This window comes from Sebastes fasciatus, chromosome 12, assembly GCF_043250625.1.
Source record: "Sebastes fasciatus isolate fSebFas1 chromosome 12, fSebFas1.pri, whole genome shotgun sequence".
NCBI lineage: Eukaryota > Metazoa > Chordata > Actinopteri > Perciformes > Sebastidae > Sebastes > Sebastes fasciatus.
Window position 1 is genome coordinate 5,685,955 of NC_133806.1, and position 20,707 is coordinate 5,706,661.

Consider the following 20,707-nt stretch of genomic DNA (forward strand, 5'->3'; position numbering starts at 1 on the left):
GTGTTTTCATTAACACACAACTACCAGTATTGACAAGATCCTTAAAATAGATTTCCTTGACATGCCCTTCTAAAGAACGTGGAGGTGAACTTTGCCAAAACTGAAACGATTCCCCAGAACAGCACTCCCTTCAGACCTGATAACACAGCTCAACCTGTTTTACCAGGGAGGAGTTGGTCAAAATCTCTCTCAGCTTCTTTCTGTTTTTCTATCATCCTGTATCTTTCCAGTGGTGTTCTTCATGTATTCAAATCCCAACATTCACATTTCGGTCAAAGTATGTTTTAGCATCAAAATGCTATTTTCCCTTCAAGTCCTTCTAAAACCTTTTCCCCACATTGTGACCTGACGTAGGTTTCTGCATGATGACGCTGCTACATGTACAGTATATATATACTAGGGCGGGGACAATACACTTATCTCCTGATGCGAAACTATCACGATACTTGGGTGCCGATTCGATATATATTAAGATTTCGAATCGATTTGATATTACGATTTATTGTGATTTTTGTTCACTTTTTCAACACTCGACCGTGGGGGAAAGATTTAATCATACACTTCTAGGGACTTTTACTTTGGAAAATATCTAAATTAATACAGTAAAAGTGTTTGATTTTCAGCATGTATGTAGTCAGAGATGTGCTGAAGTCAAATATATCAGTCATTGTCAGGAATTATTTATTACATATTTTCCATCAACCCAAGAATCAAAGAATAAAGACATTTCCCTCACAAATTAGCGGTATTTTCTTTTTAATTTATAAGGGACATGTAATGTTTTATACTTCTGGTGTATGTATTCCAATCAATCTTATTTCCATATATGTATTTTGTATATACAGTTCCCTTTGTGAACACCTTATTTTCAAAACCGGACGTAATCACACGTGTATACTTCCTCTAACTTCTCCAAGGTGGTCTCTAGCTCTCCCTTCAGCTCCGTTCTCTGTATCCATCCATGATCAGCTCCATCGGGGCCGTTTGAATGCATTTAACATAAATGTCAGTATATGGGTGCTCTACAGTTGTAGCGTTAGCCGATTTGACCACGGAGATGAGGGTGACGGCCGGCTTGACCACACGTTACCGCAATATGATAACGTTTCCTGTCCATGACAGAGTAAGCATGCAGCTTTAGCCGTGATGTCTAGCTCTGCTTTTCCTGCAATGTGTGAAACCCAAAGTGTTTCCATACTTTACTGGATGTGTAGTGTTTACCACTCTGGATTTAAAATGTGAGGGTGCAGGTCGTATCCACGCGGACCCTCTGCCGTTTTCTACCTTCACCTTTCGGCTCACTGCGAATTGTTTTGGTTGACGGATACGGAATGGATTTGACTTCACGCAGTGCTCGAAGTGGGCCGGTACGCAGCGGTACGCAGCGGTACGCAGCGGTACCGGCACTTCTACATTTTACCCCTTGGTGTACCGGGACTTTTTCATGTGTACTGGAGCTTCTCACTGGCAGTAGGCATAATTTATTGGGCATCATTGGGCAAAAACTTCATAATAACCTTTCAGCATATTGTAATTCAAGTGTATTAAAATTCAAATCTAGCCCGTGACGGGAGACTTTGGCCAATCACCGGTCATTTCAGAGAGAAAGTGTTCCTATTGGCTGTTCATTCAACGGAGGCAGCTGTCAATCACTCGCGAACTCCGATCAAACGGTTAAACTAGGCAGCGCTGATCAAATATGAATATATATCAATATCAATATTCTGTTACTGTAATGCCTATTTCTCGCCTCAAATGTTTTCAGAAACATCTTGTAATATACTGTTTAGCTGTAAAATGAGAAAGTTTGAGGCTCCAGCTCGGCTCTGATCGATCGTTTTCCTCCATTCTCAGAAATTTTGCAGATTGCAAAAGGCCGTTAGGAGCACTGAACGACACTGGAGGACACCGGAGGACACAGAGGAACATGATTTTTTTTCAGATTACCTGTGCCATGTACTACGTTTTATAAAATTATTTTTTTTAATCATATTTGCTCCAATCTCGCCTACTTCAGCTTTAAGTGTGTTGAATATATATGCCAGAATGGTATATAGAAGCTGATGGTGAAGTAAGTCCAGGATTTTTGCTTTTTAAAATTCACAGGAGTAATAAGAAGAAATGGTGGGTGTTGTTTCATATTGAAAATAATTTCCGACAGCATCTGAAAGCACCTATCGTCATCCTTATCGTCAGCAGCAGCGGGTTGTTCAAGGAAGAGGAAGAAAACTCTACACGTCCTCCTCGGTTCATCTGCAAACACAAAGTGTCCGTGATCTCTCGGTGAGAAATGCCTCCCAAAACCATAAAAAAGGCTTTAACAGACATGTTGGCGGGCTTGTCAAAGGCGAACTTTGACAGTTTCTGTCACCAGCTTGTTGACCGCAGAGAAGAGCCGACGGTCAGACGCAACAGGGTGGAGGGAAAAAGCTTCTTGGAAATCGCGGATGTGCTGGTGACAACTTTTACCGAAGCCAAAGCTGCTGAAGTGGCTGCGGAGTTACTGAGAGAGATTGGGTGTTAAATATATTTCCGTTTGATGCAGAATGAGAACAGAACATATTCGGCTGCAGAGCATTGAACCATTAAAGTGTGCTTGCAGAGAAATGAGGGACAAATTGACAACGTTTAATCGAAAATGTGATTATTTGTAGTAGTTTCTACATTGTTGAAGCTGAAAATCAAAGTGAATAGATTTGAACTAAAAGTTAACGCGCTTCATTTGTTAACTTTCACTTTCACGCAGTGACGGATCAGCTGTATGAGGGGCAGGGGCGAAAAATAAATTGATGTCATATCGATATCGTGATATGAGACTAGATTTAGGATAAGTGTTGTTGTCTTTTCCTGGTTTTAAAGGCTGCATTACAGTAACATGATGTAATTTACCAGACTGTTTTAGCTGTTCTATTATTTGCTGTTACCCACTTAGTCACTGTATGCACATTACTGATGATTATTTATCAAAAATCTTGTGTAAATATGCTTTTCTCCATATCGCCCAGCCCTAGCATGTAGGGCAGCCTATATGGCACCGCATCGGGTTTTCACCACTGGAAGGGCGCATATGTTTTCCTATGTTTCCTATGTTCACTGAGACACGATTACTGTAAGAAAAAAAGCAAAATTCATCCTTTTTTATATATTCAAAGTTTCTGTGATTAAAAAAGAAGTACAAAGCCTGTGCATGCATTAGGGCTGGGCGATATGGAGAAAATCAAATACCACAATATTTTTGACCAAATACCTCAATATTGATATTGCGACGATGTTGTAGGGTTGACTATTGATGCTTCCACAAAGTATTTAGACAAAGTAAGACACTAACAGTGTCTTCCTATTTTTGCAGTTCAAGAGACATGTGGACAGTCCTCCCAACCTGGTCCCAGTGACAGTGAGTTGTTCTCCTGTTTGTTTGTTTTTAAATATAAGACATTACAGATTAGCTGTTGTAGAAAATCAGTTGTCATACATCATTTCTAGCATTACGATGTACATATTAATAATCATTCCTTGTTGTTAATATGGTACAGTTAATGTTATTCCATTATATAAATGCTGAAATAATTTAATAAGTATGATTTTTTTACTCTCTAAAAACATGCTCTACCAAACGGTTGAACTGTCCTTTACTGCTAAAAGTAGTGTTTTGAAAATAATACATTTACATTTGTTATGAAATGAAACTGATGAACGTTCACTGTGGTTAATATCATTTGTTAATATCATATATTTAATGTTGTTCCATTTTTTTATTTTGCAACATTTCTGAGATGTTTTCAAAGTAGCCTACTGTAAATATGGGAAATATCTATAATAAATACATGGACACATAGGGTGTGCATAAACACTAGATCGGTCCATCATCAAGCAATTTTAATTTTCCCTAAATGTGTTTCAGCTGCAGGACCCTCAGCTGGAGCAGCTGCTGTAACTACCATGGCAGAGGGTGAGTGCACAGGTAGCATGATGTCTTCTCAGTAAATGCCTTGAACTCATCAGATTGTCTAGAAACCCAGAATCTGACTATGAAACCTAATTCCTAATTTACTGCATGGTTGGATTTTTAGAAGAGGCCTAACTTGTTCTAAATAGAGTTATGAGAGAAGCAGTGCTGCATGGTATTATTGAATTTAAATGAATAGTTTGACACTTTGGGGAAATATTATTTTTTTGCGTTCATTTTTGCATTCTTCTTCTTTCAGATATACACATAGCAACACATAGCAACACATAGCAACACATAGCAACACATAGCAACGAGAGCGGTATTGATCTTCTCATATACCTCTTGATAAAAAAAACATGAAGTCATATAAATGCCATCATAAAAACCTAAAGATGTGAGAACTTCACAGAAGGGCATTCGGAGAAAACGTCATTTCATAACTGTAAGATGTACCCTTATTCTTTCAGATGTAGATTAATGTCAAAATGATGAATCCACTATTTTAATATTTTTTTCCAAACATCAAAATGAACACTTGATGGGTCACTATTCCTCTAAAACACTGCTGTATGAGTCCTGTTTGTGTTTTATTTTATCCCCATTAGCTGTAACACCAGCATGTACTCATTCTGGGACCCACATGCAGTTAAAAATGTCTCCAATCAATGAAATACACATACAACTGAACTATAGAAATCACTGTTATATAATCTTAAGTCCTTTTCTCAGAAATGTATCAAGTTGGCTTCATGTTATCTCCAAATCGAATCAGTCATTGTAGAGTCACTGTCTCTCTTTTTCATCAGGGGAGCACTTTGTAGATGAACATAGAGCCCAGCTGATCGACAGAGTGAGCAACATTGCACCCATTTTGGATCAACTCCTCGAAGAAGAAGTCATCCAACCTGGGAGTTATGATGAAATCCGGGCTATCCCTACCACTCGGGATAAGATGAGGAAGCTCTACTCTGGTCCTCTGAATACTGCTGGACCTGTTGGCAAAGATGTCTTCTACAAAATCCTTGAGTATTATGAGCCATCTCTCATTGATGAGCTCAAGAAAAAGAATCTTGTGTAAGATTCATCATCAGACCAAATATACAGTGAAGCCTGATGTTAAATAGATAACTAATAAATGTTTTTCTATTTCTTTTCTCCTCAGAGAGAGAGCAACCTCCAATGATCCAGAGGGTGAGTAATGTCACATCACTCTGACTACACACAGTGCAGCTTTTATTCAGTAGATCAGTGGTTCCCAACCTGAGGTCCAAGTCCCCCTGAGGGGGGCGTCAAAGATCACAGGGGGTGTGCCAGTATTTGTCTGCTCTGAGGTTGTCAAATTAGATTTGCATATGTTTAACTAAAATCATAATAACACACCTACTGGATAATTTATAGAAAAGTCTGTTTATAAAACTCTTTAAAAAGATGTTTTTTTTGCTACTTAGTGGGCCACTTTCTGTTTAAACACGGTATTTGTGCAGTGTCAGATAAAGATTATTAGTATAATGCTATTTGTAGATTGCAGTGGTGGCTGTGTAGGATTGTTTCCGACTTGTGTGATCCAAACATTTCCAATAACTCCAGACCGTTGTAAAGTCCAAAAGTCTAATTTTATTGAAAAAGATATTTGTAATCATTTCCAAAATTCACAACATGTTTGTATCTAAAAAAGTATTCTGATTTAATCCATATTAGTTGTTTGTGTTAAGCCCTGCCAAAAACCTATTTGCTCTCCCACTTTCTGCACACAAAGGGAGGCCCACTTTTTTAGGGGGGCACAGGGGGTCTTTAGGGGGAGATAGCAGGTCAACAGTAGATGTCACTGTGTGTCAAATCCTTTACCTAAGTAGAAGTACCAAAACACAATATTTTTAGTATTATAAGTTAGTATCAAGTCTTAAACTGGGGAAATACAGTCTTACTCACGGGGGAAAAAAACACACGAGTCGTGGCTTACACACGGTCACACCGGTGAAATACACTCTGGTTCGATCCTGCTTCCAGTTGGCTAACCGCTGGGGTTGACTCCAATTAAGTGAAGAACATCATCACTAAAGGAGAAGCTTTAGGAAACACTGGAAGATTTAAGGTACGGGGAGCTCGAGCAATTCAAGCAGCTCCTGCAGGACACTGAAATGAAGAAAGGCCTCCCAAGAATCTTAATACAGTTAATGGAGATGGCAGACAGAGATGAAATAGTGGAGCTGATAGTGAAGACTTACGGCCAGCAGTCTGTGGAGGTGACCACGGAGGTTTTAATGATACCAAAACTTTGGTATTCAGAGTGTGGTCTGTACTATTTTACTTTAATGTTACTCTTTTTAAAAAAATGTCAGATTACATGTAGACAGTCAGGCAGCCATTTAAATTTTTTTTTTTTTTACAATTTCTGACAGCAATGTGGACAAAAACTGATGCAATCAATTTCTCCTCTAATTAAGCATGATTTTTATGTCAGAACTGAGCAGATTTTAGTGTTATTTTTACAGTTAAAGCTTCATATTATGTTTCATTCAAAAGCAACAAATCTGACTAAAGTTGTTTATTATCATTCATGATTCATTTTCCATTTTATTTCTCCTCAGATAAATGTTGGGGTGAAGAGATCTTTAGAGTGAGTAATGTCACATCAGACACACTTCACACAGCACAGCTTTCATTTCATTGTTACAGGTTGACCGTGATCCTCATGTTGACAGTTAACAGTTTTTAAACCAGAAACATCACATCTGCTGTAGAAGTAATGAGAACATGTGATCAGGTGGCTCATTCCTATGGGTAGCACAGTGTCAGAGAGACTTAGAGACAGTCAATACAACACAATTACTAATAACCAGTTTATAGAAATAAATGTTACAGAAATTAACAAGCGTCAAATTAATTAATAAAATCACCATAGAAACCAAATGTTTGATTGTGCCTAATGTGGTAAATATTAGTTATTACAATACTCTCTTAATGGCTTAAAGGTGCTATTGATAACATTGATAACATGCAGCCACTAGATGTCACATTCTCCCTGCACCGTTATATTGCATTTACTTCACAACAAGTTGTTGCCAGTCACTTACCGTCAATCTCAGCCATTTATCTGTTTTTTCCACACTAACTGACGACCCAGAGATACCACGTGATACCAACGTTATTTTACTATTGGCTCACAAGCCTTGTTAGAAGTGGGAACCAAACGTCAGATATCTTCCACATAGATAAACAAAACATTAACTTTAGACCTGTCAAAATGTTTAAAATGATTCATTCACAATCATAATATTTTTTTTCAGGAAAAGCCATACTTTTATTCAGCACCTTTCTAAAGGCTCTGTGGATGTATTACTTAAAAATAAATTTATCTACATAAAAATGTTATCAATAAGACTTTTAAATGCTTACATTGATGCAACTAAATGAATGTTTCATCATTACAGTGGAGATATGACATAAATGCCCTCTGACTACTTTGAATCCAGCAGGAAGTAACAATGACCATACTAGAGGGGACGCTTTTGGAAACACTGGAAGAATTAGATGGCAGGGAGCTTGAACATTTCAAGCAGCTCCTGCGGTACGCTGCAATGAAGAAGGGCCTCCCAAGAATCTCAAGACAGAGAATGGAGATGGCAGACAAAGTTGAAATAGTGAAGTTGATTGTGGAGACCTACGGCCAGCAGTCTGTGGAGATGACCATGGAGGTTTTTAAGGAGATGAACAGGACAGATCTGGTGCAGAAGTTGTCAGCGGTCATCTCAGGATCCAAAGGTGTGAAAACCCCTAGTATTATTCAATATCAAAACTTTGGTATGCAGAGCGTGGTCTGTACTATTTTACTTTAATGTTACTCTTTTTAAAAAAATGTCAGATTACATGTGGACAGTCAGGCAGCCATTTACATTTTTTTTTTTTATAATTGCTGACAGCAATGTGTACGAAAACTGATGCAATCCATTTCTCCTCTAATTAAGCATGATTTTTATGTCAGAACTGAGCAGATTTTAGTGTTATTTTTACAGTTAAAGCTTCATATTATGTTTCATTCAAAAGCAACAAATCTGACTAAAGTTGTTTATTATCATTCATGATTCATTTTCCATTTTATTTCTCCCCAGATAAATGTTGGGGTAAAGCGACCTCTAGAGTGAGTAATGTCACATCAGACACACTTCACACAGCACAGCTTTCATTTCATTGTTACAGGTTGACCGTGATCCTCATGTTGACAGTTAACAGTTTTTAAACCAGAAACATCACATCTGCTGTAGAAGTGATGAGAACATGTGATCAGGTGGCTCATTCCTATGGGTAGCACAGTGTCAGAGAGACTTAGAGACAGTCAATACAACACAATTACTAATAACCAGTTTATAGAAATAAATGTTACAGAAATGAACACACGTAGAAGTAATTAATAAAATCATCATAGTAACCAAATGTACGATTGTGCCTAATGTGGTAAATATTAGTTTTTACAATACTCACTTAATGGCTTAAAGGTGCTATTGATAACATTGATAACATTCAGCCACTAGATGTCACATTCTCCCTGACCCGTTATATTGCATTTACTTCACAACAAGTTGTTGCCAGTCACTTACTGTCAATCTCAGCCATTTATCTGTTTGTTCCACACTAACTGACGACCCAGAGATACCACGTGATAGCAACGTTGTTTCACTATTGGCTCACAAGCCTTGTTAGAAGTGGGAACCAAACGTCAGATATCTTCCACATAGATAAACAAAACATTAACTTTAGACCTGTTAAAATGTTTAAAATGATTAATTCACAATCAGAATAATGTTTTCAGGAAAAGCCATACTTTTATTCAGCACCTTTCTAAAGGCTCTGTGGATGTATTACTTAAAAATATATTTATCTACATAAAAATGTTATCAATAAGACCTTTAAATGCTTACGTTGGTACAAATAAATTAATGTTTCATCACTATAGTGGAGGTATGACATAAATGCCCTCTGACTACTTTGAACTCATCAGGAAGTAACAATGACATCACTAAAGGAGAAGCTTTTGGAAACACTGGAAGATTTAAGGTACGGGGAGCTCCAGCATTTCAAGCAGCTCCTGCGGTACGCTGCAATGAAGAAAGGCCTCCCAAGAATCACAAGACAGAGAATGGAGATGGCAGACAGAGATGAAATAGTGGAGCTGATGGTGGAGGCCTACGGCCAGCAGGCTGTGGAGGTGACCACGGAGGTTTTAATGATGATGAACAGAAGAGATCTGGTGCAGAAGTTGTCAGAGATCAGCTCAGGATCCAAAGGTGTGAAAACCCCTAGTATTATTCAATATCAAAACTTTGGTATGCAGAGCGTGGTCTGTACTATTTTACTTTAATGTTACTCTTTTTAAAAAAATGTCAGATTACATGTAGACAGTCAGGCAGACATTTACATTTTTTTTTTTATAATTGCTGACAGCAATGTGTACGAAAACTGATGCAATCCATTTCTCCTCTAATTAAGCATGATTTTTATGTCAGAACTGAGCAGATTTTAGTGTTATTTTTACAGTTAAAGCTTCATATTATGTTTCATTCAAAAGCAACAAATCTGACTAAAGTTGTTTATTATCATTCATGATTCATTTTCCATTTTATTTCTCCCCAGATAAATGTTGGGGTAAAGCGACCTCTAGAGTGAGTAATGTCACATCAGACACACTTCACACAGCACAGCTTTCATTTACTTGTTACAGGTTGACCGTGATCCTCATGTTGACAGTTAACAGTTTTTAAACCAGAAACATCACATCTGCTGTAGAAGTGATGAGAACATGTGATCAGGTGGCTCATTCCTATGGGTAGCACAGTGTCAGAGAGACTTAGAGACAGTCAATACAACACAATTACTAATAACCAGTTTATAGAAATAAATGTTACAGAAATGAACACACGTAGAAGTAATTAATAAAATCATCATAGTAACCAAATGTACGATTGTGCCTAATGTGGTAAATATTAGTTCTTACAATACTCACTTAATGGCTTAAAGGTGCTATTGATAACATTGATAACATTCAGCCACTAGATGTCACATTCTCCCTGACCCGTTATATTGCATTTACTTCACAACAAGTTGTTGCCAGTCACTTACCGTCAATCTCAGCCATTTATCTGTTTGTTCCACACTAACTGACGACCCAGAGATACCACGTGATACCAACGTTGTTTTACTATTGGCTCACAAGCCTTGTTAGAAGTGGGAACCAAACGTCAGATATCTTCCACATAGATAAACAAAACATTAACTTTAGACCTGTTAAAATGTTTAAAATGATTAATTCACAATCAGAATAATGTTTTCAGGAAAAGCCATACTTTTATTCAGCACCTTTCTAAAGGCTCTGTGGATGTATTACTTAAAAATATATTTATCTACATAAAAATGTTATCAATAAGACCTTTAAATGCTTACGTTGGTACAAATAAATTAATGTTTCATCACTATAGTGGAGATATGACATAAATGCCCTCTGACTACTTTGAACTCATCAGGAAGTAACAATGACATCACTAAAGGAGAAGCTTTTGGAAACACTGGAAGATTTAAATTACGTGGAGCTCGAGCATTTCAAGCAGCTCCTGCGGTACGCTGCAATGAAGAAAGGCCTCCCAAGAATCACAAGACAGAGAATGGAGATGGCAGACAGAGATGAAATAGTGGAGCTGATGGTGGAGGCCTACGGCCAGCAGGCTGTGGAGGTGACCACGGAGGTTTTAATGATGATGAACAGAAGAGATCTGGTGCAGAGCTTGTTAGAGATCAGCTCAGGATCCAAAGGTGTGAAAACCCCTAGTATTATTCAATATCAAAACTTTGGTATGCAGAGCGTGGTCTGTACTATTTTACTTTAATGTTACTCTTTTTAAAAAAATGTCAAATGACATGTGGACAGTCAGGCAGCCATTTAATTATTGTTTTTTTTTTTATAATTGCTGACAGCAATGTGTACGAAAACTGATGCAATCCATTTCTCCTCTAATTAAGCATGATTTTTATGTCAGAACTGAGCAGATTTTAGTGTTATTTTGCAGTTAAATCTTCATATTATGTTTTATTCAAAAGCAACTAAATCGGACTAAAGTTGTTTATTATCATTCATGATTCATTTTCCATTTTATTTCTCCCCAGATAAATGTTGGGGTGAAGCGACCTTTAGAGTGAGTAATGTCACATCAGACACACTTCACACAGCACAGCTTTCATTTCCTTGTTACAGGTTGACCGTGATCCTCATGTTGACAGTTAACAGTTTTTAAACCAGAAACATCACATCTGCTGTAGAAGTGATGAGAACATGTGATCAGGTGGCTCATTCCTATGGGTAGCACAGTGTCGGAGAGACTAAGGCCCTATTCACACCTGGTATTAACATGCGTCCTCAGTGATCTGATCACAAGTGGACAGTTTTAAGTACTCTGTTCACACCTGGCATTAGAATGCGTCTCCACATGCGTCTTCAGTGGCCACTTGTGATCTGATCTCACTTCCCACCCCCATATGCAAATAAACACGTAGTAAACACGTGGCTAATACAGCAGCCGTCGTGACGTAAAATTACATGAATGTCAGTAGTAATATCCTACATATTCGTTAATTCTGGTTCACTGTATTTACATCTAAATAAAAGGTTATTGTACCGGCGGTCCGCACCGCCGGCACCGCTGCCTTTGCCAGTCAACAGCGGGGTACAGCGCTCCAGAGAGCCGGGTGGACAGAGAACAGGCAGGCAGTCGGGTGTCAGCTCCGCACAAAGCAGGGGAACAAAAACACCGACACATCTCCGACAGTATGATAATAATGCACTTCGCGTGCCTAGTCTACACACAGTAGAGCACAGAGGCCGTTTCCTGGCTGACAAGCGGCCGTGTCTGCCTGCTTATTCACCTGAGGGGCGCGGTGATCCCGCGGATCCCAGCTGGACGTCAGTTGAGTAGGCGGTCCTTAATGTGGCCAGGACACATTCACGTACACACTGCTAAAAGAATGTGGTCATATGTGGCCCAGACCACCTCTGAATGTGGTCTGAAAGATCCGATCTCAATGCGTCCTCAATGCGTCTTGAGTGTGTTCACACCTGTACTTAAAGCTGTCCACTTGTGATCCGATCACTGAGGACGCATGTTAATACCAGCTGTGAACAGGGCCTTAGAGACAGTCAATACAACACAATTACTAATAACCAGTTTATAGAAATAAATTAAAAGGATCATATGGTGTTGTGATGATGTTACAGAAATGAACACACGTAGAAGTAAATAACAAAATCACCATAGTAACCAAATGTACGATTGTGCCTAATGTGGTAAATATTAGTTCTTACAATACTCTCTTAATGGCTTAAAGGTGCTATTGATAACATTGATAACATTCAGCCACTAGATGTCACATTCTCCCTGCCCCATTATATTGCATTTACTTCACAACAAGTCGTTGCCAGGCACGTACCGTCAATCTCAGCCATGTATCTGTTTTTTCCACACTAAGTGACGACCCAGAGATACCACGTTATACCAACGTTGTTTTACTATTGGCTCACAAGCCTTGTTAGAAGTGGGAACCAAACATCAGATCTCTTCCACAGAGATAAACAAAACATTAACTTTGGACCTGTTAAAATGTTTAAAATGATTAATTCACAATCAGAATAATGTTTTCAGGAAAAGCCATACTTTTATTCAGCACCTTTCTAAAGGCTCTGTGGATGTATTACTTAAAAATATATTTATCTACATAAAAATGTTATCAATAAGACCTTTAAATGCTGGTGCAAATAAATTAATATTTCATCACTACAGTGGAGATATGACATAAATGCCCTCTGACTACTTTGAATCCAGCAGGAAGTAACAATGACCATACTAGAGGGGACGCTTTTGGAAACACTGGAAGAATTAGATGGCTGGGAGCTCGAGCATTTCAAGCAGCTCCTGCAGCACACTGAAATGAAGAAAGACCTCTCAAGAATCTCAAGACGAATGAAGATGGCAGTCAAAGTTGAAATAGTGGAGCTGATAGTGAAGACCTACGGCCAGCAGTCTGTGGAGGTGACCACGGAGGTTTTAATGAAGATGAACAGGAGAGATCTGGTGCAGAAGTTGTCAGAGATCAGCTCAGGATCCAAAGGTGTGAAAACCCCTAGTATTATTCAATATCAAAACTTTGGTATGCAGAGCGTGGTCTGTACTATTTTACTTTAATGTTACTCTTTTTAAAAAAATGTCAGATGACATGTGGACAGTCAGGCAGACATTTACATTTTTTTTTTTTTATAATTGCTGACAGCAATGTGTACAAAAACTGATGCAATCCATTTCTCCTCTAATTAAGCATGCTTTTTATGTCAGAACTGAGCAGATTTTAGTGTTATTTTGCAGTTAAAGCTTCATATTATGTTTTATTCAAAAGCAACAAAGTCTGACTAAAGTTGTTTATTATCATTCATGATTAATTTTCCATTTTATTTCTCCCCAGATAAATGTTGGGGTGAAGCGACCTTTAGAGTGAGTAATGTCACATCAGACACACTTCACACAGCACAGCTTTCATTTACTTGTTACAGGTTGACCGTGATCCTCATGTTGACAGTTAACAGTTTTTAAACCAGAAACATCACATCTGCTGTAGAAGTGATGAGAACATGTGATCAGGTGGCTCATTCCTATGGGTAGCACAGTGTCGGAGAGACTAATGCCCTATTCACACCTGGTATTAACATGCGTCCTCAGTGATCTGATCACAAGTGGACAGTTTTAAGTACTCTGTTCACACCTGGCATTAGAATGCGTCTCCACATGCGTCTTCGTGGCCACTTGTGATCTGATCTCACTTCCCACCCCCATATGCAAATAAACACGTAGTAAACACGTGGCTAATACAGCAGCCGTCGTGACGTAAAATTACATGAATGTCAGTAGTAATATCCTACATATTCGTTAATTCTGGTTCACTATATTTACATCTAAATAAAAGGTTATTGTACCGGCTGTCCGCACCGCCGGCACCGCTGCCTTTACCAGTCAACAGCGGGGTACAGCGCTCCAGAGAGCCAGGTGGACAGAGAACAGGCGGGCAGGCGGGCGGTCGGGTGTCAGCTCCGACACATCTCCGACAGTATGATAATAATGCACTTCGCGTGCCTAGTCTACACACAGTAGAGCACAGAGGCCGTTTCCTGGCTGACAAGCGGCCATGTCTGCCTGCTTATTCACCTGAGGGGCGCGGTGATCCCGCGGATCCCAGCTGGACGTCAGGTGAGTAGGCGGTCCTTAATGTGGCCATAAAACATTCACGTACATACTGCTAAAAGAATGTGGTCGTATGTGTCCCAGACCACCTCTGAATGTGGTCTGAAAGATCTGATCTCAATGCGTCCTCAATGCGTGTTGAGTGTGTTCACACCTGTACTTAAAGCTGTCCACTTACCGTCAATCTCAGCCATTTATCTGTTTTTTCCACACTAAGTGACGACCCAGAGATACCACGTTATACCAACGTTGTTTTACTATTGGCTCACAAGCCTTGTTAGAAGTGGGAACCAAACGTCAGATATCTTCCACAGAGATAAACAAAACATTAACTTTGGACCTGTTAAAATGTTTAAAATGATTAATTCTTGATCATAATAATTTTTTTCAGGAAAAGCCATACTTTTATTCAGCACCTTTCTAAAGGCTCTGTGGATGTATTACTTAAAAATATATTTATCTACATAAAAATGTTATCAATAAGACCTTTAAATGCTTATGTTGGTGCAAATAAATTAATGTTTCATCACTACAGTGGAGATATGACATAAATGCTCTCTGACTACTTTGAACCCATCAGGAAGTAACAATTACATCACTAAAGGAGATGCTTTTGGAAACAATGGAAGAATTAAGGTACAGGGAGCTCGAACATTTCAAGCAGCTCCTGCAGTACACTGAAAAGAAGAAAGGCCTCCTAAGAATCTCAAGACGAATGAAGATGGCAGACAGAGGTGAAATAGTGGAGCTGATGGTGGAGGCCTACGGCCAGCAGTCTGTGGAGGTGACCACGGAGGTTTTAATGAAGATGAACAGGAGAGATCTGGTGCAGAAGTTGTCAGAGATCAGCTCAAGATCCAGAGGTGTGAAAACCCCTAGTATTATTCAATATCAAAACTTTGGTATGCAGAGCGTGGTCTGTACTATTTTACTTTAATGTTACTCTTTTTAAAAAAAATTCAAATTACATGTAGACAGTCAGGCAGCCATTTAATTATTGTTTTTTTTTATAATTTCTAACAGCAATGTGTACAAAAACTGATGCAATCCATTTCTCCTCTAATTAAGCATGATTTTTATGTCAGAACTGAGCAGATTTTAGTGTTATTTTTACAGTTAAAGCTTCATATTATGTTTCATTCAAAAGCAACAAATCTGACTAAAGTTGATTATTATCATTCATGATTCATTTTCCATTTTATTTCTCCTCAGATAAATGTTGGGGTGAAGAGATCTTTAGAGTGAGTAATGTCACATCAGACACACTTCACACAGCACAGCTTTCATTTACTTGTTACAGGTTGACCGTGATCCTCATGTTGACAGTTAACAGTTTTTAAACCAGAAACATCACATCTGCTGTAGAAGTGATGAGAACATGTGATCAGGTGGCTCATTCCTATGGGTAGCACAGTGTCAGAGAGACTTAGAGACAGTCAATACAACACAATTACTAATAACCAGTTTATAGAAATAAATGTTACAGAAATGAACACACGTAGAAGTAATTAATAAAATCATCATAGGAACCAAATGTACGATTGTGCCTAATGTGGTAAATATTAGTTTTTACAATACTCACTTAATGGCTTAAAGGTGCTATTGATAACATTGATAACATTCAGCCACTAGATGTCACATTCTCCCTGACCCGTTATATTGCATTTACTTCACAACAAGTTGTTGCCAGTCACTTACCGTCAATCTCAGCCATGTATCTGTTTTTTCCACACTAAGTGACGACCCAGAGATACCACGTGATACCAACGGTTTTACTATTGGCTCACAAGCCTTGTTAGAAGTGGGAACCAAACATCAGATCTCTTCCACATAGATAAACAAAACATTAACTTTAGACCTGTTAAAATGTTTAAAATGATTAATTCACAATCAGAATAATGTTTTCAGGAAAAGCCATACTTTTATTCAGCACCTTTCTAAAGGCTCTGTGGATGTATTACTTAAAAATTAATTTATCTACATAAAAATGTTATCAATAAGACCTTTAAATGCTTACGTTGGTGCAACTAAATGAATGTTTCATCATTACAGTGGAGATATGACATAAATGCCCTCTGACTACTTTGAATCCAGCAGGAAGTAACAATGACCATACTAGAGGGGACGCTTTTGGAAACACTGGAAGAATTAGATGGCTGGGAGCTCGAACATTTCAAGCAGCTCCTGCAGCAAACTGAAATGAAGAAAGACCTCCCAAGAATCTCAAGACAGAGAATGGAGATGGCAGTCAAAGTTGAAATAGTGAAGTTGATTGTGGAGACCTACGGCCAGCAGTCTGTGGAGATGACCATGGAGGTTTTTAAGGAGATGAACAGGACAGATCTGGTGCAGAAGTTGTCAGCGGTCATCTCAGGATCCAAAGGTGTGAAAACCCCTAGTATTATTCAATATCAAAACTTTGGTATGCAGAGTGTGGTCTGTACTATTTTACTTAAATGTTACTCTTTTTAAAAAAATGTCAGATGACATGTGGACAGTCAGGCAGACATTTACATTTTTTTTTTTTTATAATTGCTGACAGCAATGTGTACAAAAACTGATGCAATCCATTTCTCCTCTAATTAAGCATGATTTTTATGTCAGAACTGAGCAGATTTTAGTGTTATTTTTACAGTTAAAGCTTCATATTATGTTTCATTCAAAAGCAACAAATCTGACTAAAGTTGTTTATTATCATTCATGATTCATTTTCCATTTTATTTCTCCCCAGATAAATGTTGGGGTAAAGCGACCTTTAGAGTGAGTAATGTCACATCAGACACACTTCACACAGCACAGCTTTCATTTACTTGTTACAGGTTGACCGTGATCCTCATGTTGACAGTTAACAGTTTTTAAACCAGAAACATCACATCTGCTGTAGAAGTGATGAGAACATGTGATCAGGTGGCTCATTCCTATGGGTAGCACAGTGTCAGAGAGACTTAGAGACAGTCAATACAACACAATTACTAATAACCAGTTTATAGAAATAAATGTTACAGAAATGAACACACGTAGAAGTAAATAACAAAATCGCCATAGTAACCAAATGTACGATTGTGCCTAATGTGGTAAATATTAGTTTTTACAATACTCTCTTAATGACTTAAAGGTGCTATTGATAACATTGATAACATTCCTGCTTGCCTTCGCTCACACACCGCGCTCGTTCTCACTCGCTGCACCTGTCACGTGCATGTGCACACACTACACACTGCAGAAGACGGGAGTCTGAAGCAGGACAACACAGTATCAGCATCTCTCCATGGAGAGACCTTCGTCTGGTCAGCTAACATTACTGCCAAGCAGGTGAAATATAGAGTGATATTGTGGTTTTAGCCGACGTGTGTAGCCTCACTGTTTTGGCCGATGCTTGTTCATGTCTATGTAGAGTGAGCACAAGCGCGAGCAACAGTTCTGATTCTTACATAGAGTCCCTTTAAAGGGACTATTTGTAACTTTCAGAAATGCTTGTTAACAGCGACACATGTGGCCGTTAAGTCAAGGAAAGTCAGCGTCGGGCTCGGTGATGTTGCAAAAAGACACATCTCCAATTATTTGCAAAAATGCTTGTCCTCTGCAGCAGAACTCCAGTGACTGGACTGAACTTGAACCTGAAGTGAACAGTACAGATGCAGATGAGGCTCCAACATACAGGTAAAAATAACATCCTATACTGCGTCACAGCAAACTGGAACTATAGGAAACACTTAAACTTGGATCTTGAGTTTTTTTCACAGAAGGAAAACTAAGATGCAAGATTTTGCAGCAAATAAAAAAGGCAGATACTCTCTAAGTTTACATTTACTCCGTTGTGTCCCGTCATGTGCACATACTCAAACTTTTTTCATTCTTATTTTAGCCTACAGTCTGAAGCAGGAAACTTTGAATGCAGCTTCTCTGGCTTGCGCTGGGTCTGTAAGGAAAAGGTCAGCTTTAAGTACCAGTTCTGCTCTTTGAAGAGACACATGGGGAAGATGGAAAGCATGCAATACATGCCTGCAGGTCCCCTAATGGACATAACAGTTATTGCTGGGAAGTTGGATGAAGTGCACCTTCCACACTGGATCTGCATAGGTAAGTGGACATGAAGAAAATGATGAAATAAAATTTAATAAATTTTTTAAATTTCTGACAGCGATGGGTACAAAAGCTGATGCAATCCAATTATCCACTAATTATGCATGCTTTTATTTTGTACAGATGACAACCCCACAATATTAGACAAGTTTGCAGTCCTACACATAGATGACTGTGGAGATGTCGTGGAAAAAGTGTCTGAGGTCACATCGTCCCATGTCAAGCTGTCTGAACCAGCTTTCTCTCTGAAAATGGTCCTGGTGAAAGCCGGCTACTCAGTGAAAATACACTCTAAGGTGTTAATATACGGGACTAAAACACCATTCTTCAAACTCCGTGTTTACCTGATCCCACCTGATCCTGGTCTACTACAGGTCATTTCATATCTTACTATCACCAATACCAATCATAATAAGATACAGATTGGCACCACAAATAACTTGATAAATCCACAACACAGACAACATTGTTGTTTTTTTCTGCAGGATTTGGAAAAGACTGAATCATCCGATGGATACAGAAGATTCAGAAAGCCACATCCAAAGAAGCCCCTGAGAATGCACGATGAGTTCATCCTAACGGCAGAATTGGGCAGTGCAGAAATTGCCTCTGACGTATGTTTTGAACTACTTTGAAATTTATGGAGTGAACTGTGGTTCAAACATTAGTTAGATACTATAGGGCGAGTACAGTGGTTTGAGTCTGATTGGTGGTTTTTGATATTTTAAACAAGAAAATTGACAAAATTATCCAACTTCATTTTACCGCTCCACTGACCATTACACCATCTGTGTGGCACTACAGGCGTGTTACTTTCTCCAGCTACTGTAGTGATGAATTCATAGAGAGCTCCAGACCCGTTCCAACCTCAGGCAGAGCTTCTTGCGGCCTTCAAATGGAACTTGTGAGCTTGTGGTTACGACATAAGAAGTCGTGTACATAATATGTTGTGCACATAAGATGCTTGGCGTTCAAATGGTTAAGACATGAGAACACCGTTGCAAGGCAATGGCAATATTAACATTACTGTTGGTATTATTTAATACAAAATATAATTTGATTTGACAACACTACCATGTCGAAATTCACTGACTACGCAAGTAAGTACATAGTGTGCACAGTGTTTTACACCGAAGCGTACTCACAGAAGTATCCGAATTGAGACACAGCAGTGAAGAAGAAAAAAAGATTATGATGCACTCTTGCTCAAAGTCTAACTCTCCCTTATTTATTGTTTTATTCTTTTACAGACATTACAGCTCCTATATGAAATCACAGAACCAAATTTCTCCGAAGTGTTCGTTAGAAATCCAGTCGCAGACTTAACGCTCAAGCTCGGAAAAAAAAAAGGGATTCCACCAGTATGGACCTGTGTGATTCCACAAGGTCAGTTTTAAATGATTTCACAAGAATTAATCTACACTGTCTATGTACCACTTTCATTTTACTGAATATGCACCATTAGTGAAGCAGATGTCTAACTGTTAAATAAAATCAGAAAATCAGCGACATATTCATATTTTCTTAACATCTGCATTTTTCTTTTCCAGAGGAATACCAAAGCACCGATGGTCCTATACAAGGTAAGACATTTCTAATAATTAATATTTGGAAGAGTTGCACGTTTGATTTCAGTGTGGAAAAGCTCCGCTCAGTCTGTTAGTCTGCTCTGAGACACACACCCACCATTTATTATACAGCAACCATATTAATAATGTTTAGGCCTTTTCTGCTTATAGAATTATTACTTGACTAACAACATCCTGCAGAGCATGTACTTGTTAACGTTTCTTCTCAATAAAATGTTTATTAGAATTGAACTACATTTCAGATTGAACCAGATTTTGCTTTACTGGGGACTAGGGCTGTCAAACACGTTAACGCAAATTAATTTTAACTACATTAATCTCATTAACGCAATCGATCTTTAGGAGGTTGTAGTGGGCTCACTCAGATAGAGTGAAGATACTGGCATCATATGAAACTAGACAACCTCAGGAATCCATTGGTACCAACATGTCATACTAGCATGTTGTGAAGGAGGCTAAATAACACTCTAAACTTGTGCTAAATTGAAAAACTGGCATGGCCATTTTCAAAAGGGGTCCCTTGACCTCTGACCTCAAGATATGTGAATGAAAATGGGTTCTTTGGGTACCCACGAGTCTCCCCTTTACAGACATGCCCACTTTATGATAATCACATGCAGTTTGGGGCAAGTCATAGTCAAGTCAGCACACTGACACACTGACAGCTGTTGTTGCCTGTTGGGCTGCAGTTTGCCATGTTATGATTTGAGCATATTATCTATGTTAAATGCAGTACCTGTGAGGGTTTCTGGACAATATTTGTCATTGTTTTGTGTTGTTAATTTGATTTCCAATAATAAATATGAATATATATTTGC

General features: G+C 38.6%; 1 protein-coding gene across 1 annotated transcript in view; it reads left to right on the top strand.

Moving 5' to 3' along the window:
* The window catches only part of LOC141778512 (uncharacterized), a 49,855-nt gene that overhangs the window by 5,296 nt on the left and 23,852 nt on the right, over positions 1 to 20,707 (top strand). Inside the window, exon 4 of the mRNA XM_074652810.1 lies at positions 3,902 to 3,949. Within this exon, the coding sequence (XP_074508911.1) occupies positions 3,902 to 3,949 (48 nt within the window). The remainder of the gene's footprint in view (positions 1 to 3,901; positions 3,950 to 20,707) is intronic.